The sequence below is a fragment of the Staurois parvus genome, unplaced genomic scaffold (assembly GCF_062004578.1).
Source record: "Staurois parvus isolate SC_StPar_1 unplaced genomic scaffold, SC_StPar_1.0 ptg000438l, whole genome shotgun sequence".
NCBI classification, from domain to species: Eukaryota; Metazoa; Chordata; class Amphibia; order Anura; family Ranidae; genus Staurois; species Staurois parvus.
In genome coordinates, this window is record NW_028318234.1 from 2,598,757 (window position 1) to 2,616,831 (window position 18,075).

At 41.7% G+C, this 18,075-nt stretch overlaps 1 protein-coding gene across 1 annotated transcript in view; it reads right to left on the reverse strand.

Annotated features, from left to right (window-relative positions):
• The window catches only part of C7 (complement C7), a 115,011-nt gene extending 97,425 nt beyond the window's left edge, over positions 1-17,586 (reverse strand). Inside the window, exons 1-2 of the mRNA XM_089687815.1 lie at positions 17,495-17,586; positions 3,932-3,993 (exon numbers count right to left, since the gene is read on the reverse strand). Coding sequence (XP_089543941.1) covers positions 3,932-3,993; positions 17,495-17,500 — 68 coding nt within the window. The 5' untranslated portion in view covers positions 17,501-17,586. The remainder of the gene's footprint in view (positions 1-3,931; positions 3,994-17,494) is intronic.
• Between the last annotated feature and the right edge of the window lie 489 nt (positions 17,587-18,075).

Here is an 18,075-nt window from a genome sequence, read left to right on the forward strand (position 1 = left end):
GCACTGATTTTTCTGTTCTTTGTCTTCAGAAATGACAAGACCTGTGAACTTTTGGAATAGACTTTCACAGAAGTCCATTCTAGCCAATTCAACAGATTGTTTAAAAGGACTTTATGTGTTCCTAAATGCAAAAAATATAAATGACTATTAATATTTATGGATAACAACACAGTAGAATATTGTACCAAAAAGCTCCCAATTGTCTAATGGCCTTTTCACAGGAAAGACATTTCTTTGATGCGGTTTCAATTTTAGTAGACACTCATCAAACCTTGTCAATGTATGCATTATGACGCAGGTTTACACACGTCAACACATCATGACACATTTCAACACATCACGATATACATCAACATGCTCTGATGTGCATTATGATTCACTTTACCAATCAATAGAAAGCGCATTTCAACACGTGTTAAAACATGGGATAACGCTTATTAACACATGTCAAAGTGTGCTGATGTGCGTTCTGATGCCATCCATTGATTTTAACCTCCTCGGCGGTCTGATTATTTCCGATATTTTGTGCTGAAAGCGGTACCATTATTTTGCATGGAAATATGTAGTTTTTTATTGTAGGCTTTAATTTTTAGGAATAACTCACTGAAATCTGTACGAACAAGAGTCTAGTAAACATCCCGGGTATGATAAAATTTGAAACACGAAATCATAAATTATAATTTAATAAATAATCATAAAAAATAATAATAATAAATTTAATTCAATAATATAATCAAACCAAAAACACTGAAATTTGAAATACAGAGGCAAATTCGCACATTGCTGAGCAAAGTCGCAAAATCGTTTTCAGTGTCTGATGATGAATTTCCCCACAAATCATTATCACTGAATTCTGCAAGTAGTTCTGATTTACTATCGCTGTTCTCTAGCTGGTCTAAAACCGCTTTTGACGTAAAGGGACGCTTTTTGGATGCCATGGACTTTTCTAAGTTTCCAGGCAGAAAGAACAGTCAAAATGCAGGCAGGGCGCCGGACAAAGCAGTAGGGACAAAATGTATGTGAAATGCATTGAAACAGCAATGTTTTACTATGTAATAATCATTTTTAAAAAAATGCCATTTTTTAAAAATTTCAAATTTGCCGCACGTCCCAACGTCACAGGGACCGGAACATGGAAGCCAGATGCCGGCATCGGCCGGAGGAGATGGCCGGGGACGCTGCAGGGGACACATCGTGGGAGTGAAGGACAAGGTAAGTGCTGCAGGGAATCCCTAAGCAGCGCCGCATGGTAAGCCCGAGTGTAGCTCGGGGTTACCGCTTTTGGTACTCAAAGTTTACCCCGAGCTACACTCGGGAATACCGCTAAGGAGGTTAATAAAAAAATGCATCAGAAGGAAAACACATAAGTCACCGGTCACACCGCTGATTTAAAATCACGTGATTTGTGTGCAATTTCAACGCAATTTCAGGTGCAATTTTGGAAGACTTTATTGCTGCTTGTGAACATTTTCAACGATTTCTTGCAATTTGCAGAGCAATTTCCATTGTATTCTATGTATGTGAAATCGCAAAACAAAACTGCAGAAAAAGTAATGCAAGAACTACTTTAGAAATCGCGCTGCAGCAAATAGCACATGTTAAGACACTGACATTCACATTCATTAGATGCGGTTACAGGTGTGATATCAATTAAAAAATTTCACCTGAGATCACACCGGTATCACTGGGCACTAAGGCTTGGTTCACACTGGATGCGATTTAAAATCGCACGTTTTGTTTGCCATGTATTCTGAAGATTTCCCAACGATTTCTTGCGTTTTCCATTGCGTTTTGCAGTGCAATTTCTATTGTAGTCTAGGTGAAATTGCCACAAACTGCAGAAAAAGTCATACAAGAACTACTTTGCTGCAGCAAATCGCATATGTTAAGACACTCCCATTCACATTCATTAGATCTGATTTCAGGTACGATTTCAATTCCCAAATCGCAGCTGAAATTGCGGCAGTGTGACCGGGAGCTAAGAGTGAAAAGACCCTGATAGAATAGAATTTATTTTTAATGCCGAATCATGCTTCATAAGGGTTTTTGCCTCCACATGGATCACCCATGAGCCTAGGGTTTTCAGGAAGCAGGTTTTATTTGAATTATTTTTGTCTTTTGGTTGATGGTCATGGGTCCTTTGTGGAAATCCACATATGTTTTGGTGATTTGCCCCTATATCCTTTACGGTTAAAAATACAATTTACGTAAACTTTTTTTTTTTTTTTAATATTATTGCAAACTGATTATGTACCATCTTATGCTGGCTGAGTTTTCCCCAAGAGAAAAACCTAACATATGTTACTGAATATTTTTGTATAAAATGGCTTTCTGACACGCTGACACTGACATCGCCGTTTTATGCCTCTAAACAGCCTGCCATTGCAAAAACAACACTAATTATCATTAGCAGGCTTAATACTCTCTAATTAGAGCTAATGCTAACATGCCAATAATAAACAAAAAAAGATATTCTGACTAATTAGCTGTATCGTTTATGACTAAACATCCCCAGAAACACCATCACTGGCACAAGTTCACACAGAGTGAAGGAAACACTGAATAAAACAGATGTGATCTATTTGCAGTCCTGTCTCACAGGCCTCACTGCTGGAATTGTTTGCTATTTAATCAAAATTATATATTTGCTGATATTGTTATCTTATGGTTTATTATTCGGTTTTGTTTTATATTATCATTTGCAAATAAAATGCTTTTCAAACATGAATAGGAATTTTAGTCATGCATTATTTAGGGAAAGGTTTTCAGAGTTAGAATATGGGGTCGGCCACTGTACGATGGTGAATGCAACTATGGTCAATCCTTGTTAGTGACGGTATTTGGGGGTTGCGGGAGAGATCAAGCTGGTGAGGTGATATGGCTATCTTGAGGCATCAGAGGCCACCTAGCACAGTTTTAGTTTTTGACATGTTTGCTTAAAGTGGGCGTAAAGTTAATTTTTTTTTTCTAAAATAACAAACATGTTACACTTACCTGCTCTGTGCAATAGTAGTTCACAGAGCAGCCCCTAACCTCCTCTTCTTGGATCCATCACCAACACTCTAGACTCCTCTTCTTCTCTGCTTCCTATGATGGCACGTGTGAGCTCGCTCTTGAGCCGGGCTGTGTGTGCCCACTGACACACCCAGCATGGCTTGGCCCTGCCCCCCACTCTTTCCTCACTTGATCTGACCAACAGCAGCAGGAGCTAATGGGTCCCGCTGCTCTCAACCAAGACTGTGAGAGAGTAGAGAAGACCTGCAGACGAGCACAATGCTGGAGAGATACAGGACTTACAGATAGGTATTCGGGGGTGGAGGGGAGGGCGGGAGAGACAGGTTTTTTTACCTTAATGCATAGAATGCATTAAAGTAGTTGTAAAGGCTGAAGGTTTTTTACATTCATGCATTCTATGCATAAAGGTAAAAAATCTTCTGCGTGCTGCTCCCCCCTCAGCCCCCCAATACTTACCTGTGCCCATCATGGCCCAGTGATAGGCACGAGAGCTTCAGCTGTTCCAGGACTCCCTCTCCTTATTGGCTCCCACTGCTGTCAATCACAGCCAGTCAGCCATTGCGGAGAGAGCTGGGGGCAGGGCTGAGCCACAGCTCTATGTGTCTTATGGATGCATAGAGCAGGGCTTGAGAGCAAGCATGCACCAGTAACCCCCATAGCAAGCAACTAGCTATTGTGGACACTGGTCAAGGGGGAGGAGCCAGGAGCGTGAGCTGGGGACCCAAGAAGAGGAGTATCGGGGCTGCGCTGTTAAAAACCACTGCACGGAGCAGGTAGGTATGACACCTTTGTTATTTAAGAAAAGCCAAACCTTTATTACCACTGCAAGGTAAAAAAACAATATGCCTTTAATTTGCTGTCAAGGAGATGTAACAAAGATATCTTACTTATGATTAGTGGAACATCACATACATACCATGGAAAGAAAGCTGTCACTTTACAGACCAGTAAAAGAGATGCAAGGACAAACAGTAGCCCCTGTAAAAAATACAAACATTTAGCATTTCTGTATTTATTCATTTTGGTGGTTTATATACTTAGTTCACACTATACTGATATCAGTTCAACACATTTTGCATTGCTTTAATACAGAGAACTGTTTACATCAGAATACGGAGGTTACAATTTCCCCATCACTTTTACAAACTAGAAACAATTTACTTAGAAACCAGTTAGCCTTTGAATACAATTTTTGATTAGCTATTGTTATATTTACAGTGGGTTCAAACACAGTCATTTTTTCAGGACTAGTATATCCATGTTCAAGTGCCAACTTGTGGCAGCTGGAAACTGTAATAAGTATTTGTTGGAACACTAATAATAATCTTCAACCCAGGTGACCCCATAGTGGAATGTTAAAGGCCATTCTCTGCCCCTTTACATTGATGGCTAGTGGGAAGAAGACTGTCCTTTATATTGGTGGTCAGTCATCACTGGGAAGAAAAATGTCCTCTACATTAGTGGTCAGTAGGTGGCAGAGTGCCTCTTTACATTGTTGGCCAGTAGCGGAAGGATACTTGTATACATTGGTAGTTGGTGGACTGAAGAATTCTTCCTCACATTGGTGGTCAGTAGGTGGACAACAAATGTCCCTTTCACTAGTGGTCAATGGGTAAAAGACAGTGACTTACATTGTCAGTGGGTAAAAGAATGCCCCCCCCCCCCGCTAAGTGGTTATTGGGTAAAAGAATGCCCTTTACAATGGTAGTCAGTGTGTGGAAGACTGTCCCCACACATGTGCGATCATAGGGTTTCCCTTAAAGTGTTACTAAACCCACAACAGCAAAATCAGTCTGTACATGCAGTGAACAATGCTTATTGTGTTCACTGTGGAACCTAAGGGGTTAATCTTCCACATTGTGTAAAAAGGATGTTTTGTCCTATCTTCTCTGATAATGCCCTACTTCTACTGTCCCCAATCCATATGCTGATAGCACTGAGCTCTCAGAGGCACTCTGCACATGCTCAGTTTGGTGTGTATTGCTAGACAATTTTTTTTTTTTTTTTTGGGGGGGGGGGGTGCATGGGATCAGCACATGGCTAATCAGTGCTGTCCAGACAGAGGGTCAGGGGTTATGCAGCTTACTAGGACAGTCATATGAGAATGAAAACTCCTCCTACAAGCTTTAGCCAGTGCAAAGCCGGACACTGATAGAAGTCACAAGACTGCTATATACTGCTGATGAGAAAAGGTATTTAGCAGTTTATAGTTACAAAAAAATTGCATTTCCATGTTCTTTGTACTGTGGGAGACAGATTTTGTGAATGCAGGGTTCAGGGTTCAGTAACAATTTTAGCTGACAGTCATTGCTTTAAGGAATTGCTTAAATAATTCCTATCACATTTTTGTTCAATGAGTGGAGGAATATCCTGTACACTGGAAGACAGTGGGTGGAATAGTTCCTATTATACTGCGGTCAGTGGGTGAAAGACTGCCTCCTCAAAGTGGTTTCAAAGGCTCAAGGTTTTTTACCTTGCATTCTAAGCATGAAGGTAAAAAACCTTCTGTGTGCAGCATCCGCCAAGTCCCCCCTAATACTCACCTAAGCCCCCTTTCAATCCAGCAATGTGCACTGGAGTCTCAGCTATCTTAGGACTCCCTCTCCTCATTGGCTGAGACAGCAGCAGAAGCCATTGGCTCCTGCTCCTGTCAATCACAGCCAGTGAGCCAATGAGAAGGGGGGGGCGAGCTGCGGCTCTGTGTGTGAATGGACACGGAGCAGTAGGTGCCCCCATAGCAAGCTGCTTGCTGTGGGGGCACCAGATAGGAGGGAGGGGACAGGAGTGTCTGCAGGTGACCAAGAAGAGGAGGATCCAGGCTGCTCTGTGCAAAACCACAGTACACAGCAGATAAGTATAGACATGTTTGTTATTTCAAAAAATAAAGTCTTTAGAATTACTTCAAATTAGTGGCCAGGGATGGATGAATGCCCCATACAAGGTTTTTCAGAGGGTAGAAAAATTACCTTTACATTAGTAGTTGGTGGATGAAGAATAACTCTTATATTGGTGGTCAATGTATGGGTGATGTCCCATAGGCTCCACTAAAGCATGAGTATTGATTTCAGTGGTTACTGAATTGAAGAAAGGTACCTCTCCTGACTTTGTCACGTGGCACTGGTGATGGAACTATGTAGGCACCATTAGAAGAAAGATCTTTTCCCCCAGACTGGGCCCCAAGGCACTTTCATTTAGAGAGGACAGACAGGTCCACCCCCTCCCCTCTGTCACACCCATTAGCAGCCATGGGTCATCATGAGAAACATGCCTGTAAATGACGTAAAATACATTCTTGCATCCATCCCTCCTAGTTTTCTGATATGTGAAAGTTGGGCACCATTCAAGCTAAAAAGCACCTGCTCCACTCTCAATCACATTGAAAATATATAGATCAATAATACTTCATGTGCAAAGACACATTTGGACATATTTACAGACAAGAAAAAGGGAAACCTAAAAATATAAATAAGTTAGACACTTTGGTGCTCTGAAAAAATAGTTGTGCTGCCCACAGCAAACAAACTCTATCATGTTTCTGAAATGTTCTAAAATGAGATCAGACATTTGCCATTCGCTTTGGGCTATATCACTACCTTTCCTTTTAACTAGTGTTTAAATATAAGCAATGCAGTCATTTGAAGAGTAAAATATAACATGAAATGTACAGCTACTTTTTGTAGTTACAATAAAAATATCATGGTTTATGGGTCAATTTTTTTAAATTATTCTTTTAACATTTACAAATATAAAAACTGCTATTTTTTATAATATTTGGTATTTGTGTATGTTCTAAATCTTACAAACAATAAATACAGGGAGCACCGGGGCAGTCTTTAATATTGATTGGACCCTGAGCAAATATTTTCTTCTGCCCCCTGCCCCCCATGAATTTTTGCCCTCCACCTGCTCTGAGACATACAATAAATAGCAGCTAAACTCAAAATCAGAAAAATCCTGACATGGTGCTTTATCGTTTTTAAAAAAGCTTTAATGTGAAGCTGACAGGTGGCACTCACATAAATCGTATAGTGGTAGTACAATTATCTCAGACCTCCGCTGACTGTCGGAGCTGTGCGCTCGTAGTCCGATGGCCGGACTGACTCCCTCCGAGTGACGTGAACAGTCCCACCCCAAGTGACCTCAGGGGTGGGACTGTTCACGTCACTCGGAGGGAGTCAGTCCGGCCATCGGACTACGAGCGCACAGCTCCGACAGTCAGCGGAGGTCTGAGATAATTGTACTACCACTATACGATTTATGTGAGTGCCACCTGTCAGCTTCACATTAAAGCTTTTTTAAAAACGATAAAGCACCATGTCAGGATTTTTCTTATTTATGGAGAACCGCATGGAAATAAGAAGACAGTGGAGTGGCACCCAGTGAGAGGATATTTTTCTACAACACATGTCGCATTTCATGGTTATCTCATCTACAGCAGTTCCTAAACAAGTAGGTTCCAAGGAGGTGAACCGCAAGCTTTAATAGCCTAATTGCAGGCTATTCATGAGGTGAGCGCACATCTTCACTTAAGGGAGGAGGCACAAGCAGTCACCTATTTAAAGATATTGAAGATTTTTCAGCACAAAGTCACTTATTTCTCTATGGGACATTATCATTATATTATATTACTATTTCTTTTTTATTTAACTGTTCAGTGTTTTTTATTTTTGCTTATTTGAGTTGATTTTTACAGATTCACAAATGCAGTCATTTATGTATATCATATACACATTTATTTGTCTAGATATATAAGATTGAAAGGTTGTGAGCGCAATACTACATTTTTTATTTTCACGCTTTTTTCACATTGGTAGTTATGTGTTATAAGTTTGCGATCCAACAATAGGAATTTTTTATTACTTGGCTCGCAAGATTTCTTTCAAATAATTTAAACTCAAAATCAATTTACTTGATTGCTGGAGGTTACATCATATCATTGCCACCCACTGACTGGTTGCTAGAGGTTACAGCACATAATATCTGCTTCTTGATTGGTTGCTAGAGGTTACTGCACATCATCACTGCTATCGTAACTTTTGTGACTCTCTCTCTCTCTAAAGCTGGCCATAGATGGATCAAAATTTGGCTGGTTCAGCAGAGACTGGACAAATTTCAATCTACGTATGACCGTTCTGACCATGCTGATCAGTGTATTCTGAAAGTGGAAGAATAGCACAGCAGGGAGGATTTCCCCATCCATCTCCCTTGTGTGAATTGGGAAATCTGGTCAGATTTGTTTTATCACCCGTTGGCTGATCAAAAAATAAAATGGATACATATATGGCCAGCCTAATTGAGCTTGCATACATCTCCTTCTGAAGAGAGCTGCCAAAGGAGAACTGTTGTAGCATCCATGTAAGTGGGATGAAGAAAGGAAGCTGGGAGGCTGGAGTTTGGGGGCTTATTGGACTGCACTGAACTAAAGGGGCCCTGTGTGGCTCTTAGGTAGGAAGAGGAACAAAAGGGCTCTGAGAGAGGTAGAGTGGCTAAGGGGCTTTCAGGAGTAGTAGGAGTTTCTTCCACCACCCTACGTGTGTTTGCAGTTCTCTTCCTGCTCTCTTCCACCCATATTAGGCTGAAATTGGAAGGAAAGCATAATCCTCTCACCAGCAGCTAACACAGTTCCTGTTCTACTCTACAGGGGGGATGATGCAGTCACTCCTGTCAATCAGCAAGTAACCAGAGAACTAAGCAATGGCACACTGACTGAGCTGTCACTGTCAGCTCTCAGTAATCACTTCTGATCGGGAACCAGCAGGAAGGGTTCCCAAACTTTTGACAGTTGTGAGAGCCAACCACTGCGGTCATACAATACAAGAAGGTGTCAAGGAGTAATTAAGCTCTTTCAAAAACCCTGAGTCTGTATTAGTACAATACAGGTGGAGGATTTTGGAGGAATGAAGCTCAGATAATGTTATTGTGGAAAAGATGTCCCTGAAAAAAACAAAAACTTGAGGTGTCCATAAAATGTAAAACTATCCACAAACAAGCCACAAGCAAAAACAAGCTAGCCACACCCCTTATGTTAGCCACACCCATTTTTTGCTTTAGGAACCTGGTAAACTTCTCAGTAAATGTTCTCTCATCTGTATCAAAGAACATGATTGGTGACCCGACTAAGCATGGGAGGAATAAGAACAGTTAGTCTAAGAGGCAAATACAACCATCTGGGCCTTTCATGTGTTGAACAGTTTCATTTTCCTCACAAAGCCTTATAGGCTTTGATTTTGGAGCTACCATCCAGAATTCATTGACCAGCGCCCTTGATCTTCATTTAACCTGCTTCAAGCAGGTTTTGTATTCCCAAAAACTTGTATAGGAACACAAATCCTGCTTTAAGAAAACATAAACCCGTTAACATGGCTGGCCCTTACTTGGTTTTATGTGTTCTCGGGTCTCCTGCGTCTAGCGTTTTAACAGTTAACAGAGTAATACTGATTTGATTAACACATTTTGAATGTAAGGTGTGACCTTGCCCATGACACCTATTGTATGGGAATCCCGGTGAGACGATTGGCAAAGAAATGCGCGATCGCGCACACGCACGTGCACACGCATGGTGAAGATTGGCGCCAGGCGGACTATTTAAAAGGTGCCTCTGCCTGTGCTGAGTGCTGACTGGCCTTCAGCTTTTCCCCGTTTCCTGCTCGTTCCTGTGGGATTTCCTCGTTGCTGACCTGGCTTGTTCCTGACCTGACATGACTCTGATTACTCTCCTGCTTGATACTGGTTCCTGACTTTGGCTCTGCTCCTGACTTTGGCATGCTTATGATTTGGCACCTCGCTGTCCGCCTGTTGATGACCCAGGCTATTCCTATGACATTGCTCCTGTCTCCCATCCCAGCTTCCTGCCTTGCTCTGGTGCACGCCTGGCGACCTCCCATACCAGCTCTGCATATTACTACTGTGCCTGAATCGGAGGTTCATCAGTCTTCCAAAGTCTCCAACTGCAAGAGCTGCAAACAACATCTGCTGACGCTCTTGTCCCCCTGGTCCCTAGACACCCTCTGTTCCACTTCCAGTGGGGTCAGGGCTAGTGACACAAGTGAGACCGACCTCGTCATTTCAGTCTCCAATCAAGTACGTGACACCTATATTTTTGTGATGTTTCTTATTGCCAAAGCCTTATAGGTTATTAATAATTTATTACAGAAATGGTGTTATTGCTACAGTTTCTTTTGTTGTAGCATAGGGCATTGTCCACCATATTAAAAAAATAAAACAAATGCACCTACATCAATAAAGTACAAATTGTATATTTATTACCTTTATGCATTGAAGCCTTCAGAGCATTGCAATTGTGATCTGTGCCCCATGGATGCAATGCACAGTCTCCTGCATTGCGTACCACCTAGTCCCAGGTCCGTATGGAGGTATGGATCTTATTTTATGGGGCTGGAAGAGGTAAACACTGGACTACAAGTGCAGGGACATTACACAGTCTGTAAGAAGTCCTTCTGCTGCAATGATAAATAGGACTTGTAGTTTCCCATTCACTGATCCAAGATAAATTCAAACAACGGGACACTCCTAGGAGAAGCACCCTGTGAGTCTGGTAAGTGGGGGGGGGGGGGGGGGGGCAGTTTCAGGGTGAGGTTAGGGAACGTGACTGTGTTTCCCATTATACCCTAAATATAGTGAAACACAGTCAGAAAGATGAAGTATGCCTTTAAATGAGAATTCCAGGCTTTTATATGCCTTTAAATGAGAATTCCAGGCTTTTATATGCCATTTAATGAGAATTCCAGGCTTTTATTAACTATTCTGAAATACGCTCCTCCCCCTTTTAACACCTATATTAACTACCTTGTGGAAGAAAGATGCATATACTTATCTATTTTCAGGCCACTCTGGTACGGTCACATAATCCGACTCCCCTGTGTCAGCCAGTTGCAGCTGCAGGGGAGTGGAGTTGCCTACAGCGGATGGGCCATGGGAGCCTATAGGTGATGTCACGGCTCAAGCATTCCAGTTGTTGTCAACTGCTTTCTGCTCTCCCTGGCATTGGCTAATGCAAGGGAGATCACTTGATCGTATCAGAGCAGACTGAAAATAAGTATCAGGGGCGGACTGACCATTTGGAAACTCTGGCACTGCCTGAGGGCCCGGGGTCAGTAGGGGGCCCCATGAGATGCCCCTTGTACCTTTTTCATAGGCTTTTTTGAGTTTGGGCAAGGACACAGGGGCCCCATGATCCCCTTTGCCCGGGGGCCCCATGAGTTGTCAGTCCGCCCCTGGTAAGTATATATATCTTTCTTACACAAGGTAGTTAGTATAGGTGTTAGGCAGGGGAAGGGAGCAATTTTAAGCATAGTAAGTAAAAGCCCAGAATTCTACTTCAACCATTTGCCCTTCAGAGGATTTACCCCCCTTCCTGACCAGGCCATTTTTTTTGTTACGGCACTGCATTCCCACATGGAAGAAAAATATATTTGAAAACTTTAAAAATATTCTTCCCATATATATTGACATATATTTAAAATGCTACAATTTTGGCCATATTCAATATATTTCAAAATATATTTCAATAAATATATATATATATACTGTATGTTGAAATGCATTTTTATTACAAAAAATATAAAGAATATTTTTAAAAATACATTTCAAATATACTGTATGTCTTTAAAAATACAGATCTACATTTTTGGAATGCATTTACAAATATATGTAAAAATATATGTTAAAATAACTTTTTAATATGTTAAAAAAAGTCGGAATAATATATTTAATGCTGCACCCAAATTAAATTTACGTCCTTTTTTTGCCCATGAATAGAGCTTTCTTTCGGTGGTATATGATATCCTGTGCTATAAAAAGAAAGACCGACAATTTTGAGAAAAAAACAATATTGTTGACTTTTTGCTATTAAGCATGTCCAATAAAAAAATTTTACAAATCAAAGTTCATCATAAATTTAGGCCGTAATGTATTCTGCTACGTCTTTGCTAAAAAAAAATCTCAATTCGTGTAAATTAATTGGTTTACGTGAAAGTTGTATGGTTTACAAATGGTGATATAGATACTGGAATTTTTTTTTCATAACTAGTAATGGCGGTGATCAGCAACTTATAGCGGGTCTGCGGCGGGCATTCTGACACTGGGGGGAACTGACTTAGTGTCACTGACATCAATACAGTGATCAGTGCTAATAAAAAGCACTGACACTGTACTAATGACACAGGGCAGGAAGGGGTTAACATGTAGGGCAATCAAAGAGTTAACTGTTTGCTGTTTCACAGTAAGCTGTGTCTGTGCTTTCAACTGTAAGCACACTGCTTTGTATGGCTGTGCTATGTAGAGCCATACAAAGCAGTGTGCTGGAGCTGACAGGAGAGAGAACTGTATTGTTTACATAATGTTCTCTCCCCCTGTTGCTAATACTCGGTGATCACCGGGTGCCGGCGTGTAATCACTGCCCGGGACCCAGTGATTGACAGCCGAGGTCGCGAATAGCCACGCCCCCTACCCGAAAATGCAAAATCACGTATATATAAAAGCAGTTAAAGTGATTATAAAGTGTGCAGCAGCTCCCCCAGCCCCCTCAATACTTACCTGAGCCCCATCCCGATCCAGCGATGTGAATGACAGCCTTGGATGTCCCCAGGTCTCTGCCTGCTCATTGGATGAAACAACAAGCAGGAGCCATTGGCTCCTGCTGCTGTCAATTACAGCCAGTCAGCCAATGAGGAGAGAGGGGGTAAAGCTGCAGCTTCGTGTGTAAATGGACACACGGAGCAGCAGGTGCCCCCATAGCAAGCTGCTTGCTGTGGGGGCACCAGACAGGAGGGAGGGGCCAGGAGAGTATGCAGGGGACCTGAGAACAGCAGAATCCAGGCTGCTCTGTGCAAAACCACTACACAGAGCAGGTAAGTATAGACATGTTTGTTATTTTACAAAAAAAATAACGTTTAGAATCTTTGTAAGCAGTTGTGTAAGCTGAAGGTACCAGCCAGGTTATATTTGTGCTGGATTTAGGCATAGAAGGCAAAGTTACATGCCATGTGAGCACATCAACAGAATAATATTGCCTATTATACATAAGTAAAGTATTTGTTCAGCTTGTTCAGTTCAAGAGATTTAATTAGGCTAATTACTTTCTAGAAATAGCTTTCTCAGAATAAGCAGTCAAAGGCTATCCCCGCATATGTTTCACAGATTGCACAAAGAAAATAGTTAAAGTCAAAGTAAACCCAGTCACTAAAATCCCACATAGGACCATGTTAAAGTAGAACTAAAGGCAAAACCTTTTTTTAGTTTAGCGTGGAGAGGGATTCAAACCCTGCCAGTATTTATTGTTGTCTGTGGCCTCTCTGTTTGTCCTGTTTACCATTTGTCATTGAAAGTGAAAGTGAGTGAATCTCAAATTTGTGGTTGTCCCCAAAACAGTAATAGTGGAAAAATCTTCCAATGGGGATACTAGTTATGGTGACCGGGGGGCCCCAAGAGATTCCCTTAATTTGTAGGGATTTTCTCTCACTTCCTGTTTTGGCTGTGGGACAGAAAATTAAGGGAAATCTCCCCAGTGGGACAAAGAGGGCAAAAATAAACCTGACAGGGGTTATAACCTTTCATTACTAAAATCTAAAATGCAAAAATGTGCCAATAGTTTTATTGTAATGCAATTTCAATGGTCATTTCCAATATTTCTATATCTTTAGCTTTCATTACAATAATATCTGGTGATCCTCTTCAAGTGCTTCCTGTTACAGGGTGACAACGCTCTGTTCTCCTGTGTTGTCACCCTGTCACAAGCTATCCTAGAAGCAGCCATGTGAACGCACAATACTGTGGCACTGTTATCCCTATCACCTATCAGGAAACCTGCTCTGAGATATTACATTCAGCTGTTGTTTGAATGCATGCATTTAGACATTATGGGATAGATTTACTAAAGGCAACCAGACTGAGCACTTTGCAAGTGCAGTTGCTCCAGAGCTTAGTAAATGAGGGGAAGCTCTTCCGACTTCCATCATTCAATAATGTGCAAGCAAAAATGCTGTTTTTTATTTTCCTTGTATGTGATTGGGTATTCTTTGCAAAGTGAAACTTCATTTAATTGACTAAGCTCTGGAGCAACTGCACTTGCAAAGTGCACAGTCTGTTTTCCCTTAGTAAATGCACCTCAAAGTTGCTGCAAAGAAGCTGCAGGAGATCAGCAGTACTGAGATGTAAGTAAGAAAGAAAAAGGTGGTGAAAACAGTTTCCTTTCTTTTTTGCAGGTACAGTATGTCTTTTATTAGCAGTTTTATGTAAGGGGCAGAGTCACTTTAAATTACATGTATATTTATATAAAGATCTGGATGGATGAATAACATGGAGGGAGGGATGGATGACATGGAGGGAGGGATGGATGGATGGAGGACATGGAGGGAGGGATGGATGGATGAATAACATGGAGGGAGGGAGGGAGGGATGGATGGATGACATGGAGGGATGGATGGATGGATGCCATGGAGGGAGGGATGGATGGATGAATAACATGGAGGGAGGGATGGATGGATGAATAATATGGAGGGAGGGATGGATGGATGACATGGAGGGAGGGATGGATGAATGAATAATATGGAGGGAGGGATGGATGGATGAATAACATGGAGGGAGGGATGGATGGATGAATAACATGGAAAGAGGGATGGATGGATGACATGGAGGGAGGGATGGATGGAAGAATAACATGGAGGGAGGAAGGGATGGATGAATAACATGGAGGGAGGGATGGATGGATGAATAACATGGAGGGAGGGATGGATGGATGGATGACATGGAGGGAAGGATAGAGGGATGGATGAATAACATGGAGGGATGGATGGATGAATAACATGGAGGGAGGGATAGATGGATGACATGGAGGGAAGGATAGAGGGATGGATGAATAACATGGAGGGAGGGATGGATGGATGACATGGAGGGAAGGATAGAGGGATGGATGAATAACATAGAGGGATGGATGAATAACATAGAAGGATGGATGAATAACATGGAGGGAGGGATGGATGGATGACATGGAGGGAGGGATGGGTGGATGACATGGAGGGAAGGATAGAGGGATGGATGGATGAAAAACATGGAGGGATGGATGGATAAATAACATGGAGGGAGGGATGGGTGGATGACATGGAGGGAAGGATAGAGGGATGGATGAATAACATTGAGGGAAGGATAGAGGGATGGATGGATGACATGGATGACATGGCGTTTCCGCCACCCCCCTCTGCCAATCCCTCCACTGGCTTCCGATTGCGCAACGGATCAAATTCAAAATCCTAACGCTGACGTACAAAGCTGTCCACCATACTGCCCCGAACTACATCTCTGACCTAATATCCAAGTACCGCCCAGCACGCACACTCCGCTCCTCACAAGACCTCCTTCTCTCTAGTTCCCTGGTCTCCTCCTCCCATGCCCGCCTCCAGGACTTCTCCAGGGTGTCACCCATCCTCTGGAACTCCTTGCCCCAACCCATCAGATTATCACCTACTCTCCTCTCCTTTAGGCGCACCCTGAAAACCCATCTCTTCAGGGAAGCCTACCCCACCCCCTGCTAACTTGCCGACCTCCTCCACTCTTCCTACCACTCCATCCCCCACAGCTATCTCCTCCTGTGCCACCACCCCCTCCCTCCTAGATTGTAAGCTCGAAAGAGCAGGGCCCTTGATCCCCTCATGTTTTGCATTGTATTGGTATTGTTCTGTCACATGTTCTGTCTCCCTTTGTAATGTACAGCGCTGAGCGAACTATTGGCGCTTTATAAATACTGTATAATAATAATAATAATAATGGAAGGATAGAGGGATGGATGTGTGCATACACAGGGAGCCATTTCATACAACACTTTGAGGGTCCATGCACACTGGGCTTAAAAATACGCCATTGCTCTTGGCAGAAAAAAAGTTTGAATTTTGAGCATTTTTTTTTGTACTAGAGTTTTGAAGCATTTAGCAGCTTTTAGGAGCGTTTAGCTTTTTTTTCTATATGAGTTGCACATCTCTGCAAACATTTTCTTCCCTGTACATTGCTGTCTGGAGCCGGGACGAGGTCCATCCTAGCATGCACTGACAGTGGTTGGCTTTATTGATTGGGACCCTTACAGCATGAACGACATCCACAATTTCGGTTTGCAATCATAGCATTTTTTTCTACCAGAAACCACTCTCAAAAACACAAAACAGAAGCATTTTTTTCTGCCTCTAAACACTGAGCTTAAAATATGCCTCTAAACAACCTCATGTGTATGGACACATAGGATAACACTAGTTGCTTCTACGGGCAAAAGTTAAACTCCTCTAGGAGCAACATCTCTTTAACCCTAGGTTCACACCTAAGCGTTTTCTGCAGTGTTTTGCTTTTTGCAGAAGTGCAGTACAGTCCATTTAAAATGAGGGCAGCACAGTGGCTAAATGGTTAGTACTTCCGCCTGGCAGTACCAAGGTCGTTGGTTCGAATCCCAGCCATGGCACCTCCTGCCTGGAGTTAGCATGTTCTTGCTGTGCTTGCGTGGGTTTCCTCCAGGTACTCCAGTTTCCTCCCACACTCCAAAGACATGCTGGTAGGTTAATTGAATCCTGTCTAAATTGGCCCTTGTATATGAATGTGAGTTAGGGACCTTAGATTGTACTCCCCTTGAGGGTTAGGGACTGATGTGAATGTACAATATATATGTAAAGTGCTGCGTAAATTGACAGCACTATAAGTACCTGAAATAAATAAATACATTTCCTATGAGACATATGTGATAAAAATGCAACGCTGCACTTTTATCACATATGTTTATATTGGGACTGTTGCCTATATCCTGAGTGCCAGCAGCTAGTTTGATAATCTTTTACCCGTAAATAACTAATCATTCATATTCATATCTATTCTTCAGTGCTCGCTTATATACTCTCTATATATTCCTATGAGACATGTTTACATCTCTGTATTTTCACCCGCGCGTTTTTTGGAAAGGGTCAGGGACTTTTTTTAATGCAAAAAGTAGCATTTTTGTTTCTATAGACTTCAATGGAAACGCTGCAGAAAAGCATGTTTTGTTTTTCTTTTCTTTTTTCTTTTTCTTGTTGCTAGGCAGATTTAAAATGCAAAACGCATCAAATCGCAGCAAAAACACGTTAAAAAAACCTAGGTGCAAAAATGCAATATAAAACGCAATGCAGAAACGGCTCAAACGCAACCTGCATAGGTGTGAACCTAGCCTAAGATAGTGAGCATGGACCCTAACTTACTCACTAAACTTAGGAAATTCTATGCTTTGCTAAAAATATGATTCTTTACCCCAACAAACAGTTAAAAAGAGTATAATTTCATTATAAGATCATTTACACTCAAAGATAAGCATAGACTTCTACAAAAAAAAATATTCAAACTACAGAATTGCTTTGACTTTGGCACCTCATTTATGAAAGTTTCCAACAGTATATAAAACGCACATTCATGCGCACATCCACATAGACAATGGGCTGCTAGAACAGCGCCTTACCCTCATGCTTGGAAGAGAGCTTCAATCTGAAGAAATTGAGAAGCTTTTCAGAAGGTCCTTTCCATGTGAGTTTCACATCTCAAGTGCATGCTGTGTTTCCCGTCAGGGTAATCCCTTGTTGTATCCTGTTTACTGATATCACCACCCACTTTCCTCTGTTTTTCTTCAAATGTGCCATTTGGCTCCTGTTTTTAATACCCCCAGAGCTTTTCAATATGGTGTTGGCTGTGCCTATAAGGCAGGTATGTAAGAACACCGAATGTGAGTGACAGGACACAAATAAAGTCGAAAAAACATTTTAGATGGTAAAATAAGGCAAATGTATTCTCCAAATGACCATTTTAGCTTTGGATAGGGATGGAACTTACTGCTGCCTGTGCCTCCATTGTGGAGATTCTTCCTTGACTTATGACATTGATTTATTATTGATTTACTTTAAAGTGGCAATAAATTCTGGTTTCAAAAAATAAAATCTATTCAAATATGTATTCTGAACTCAAGAAAGTACTTTCTATTGCTCTCAGCCTCTTCCAAATCTTCAAATTTCATTTTCCTTACTGCGTCCAACTTCCCGTTAGAGG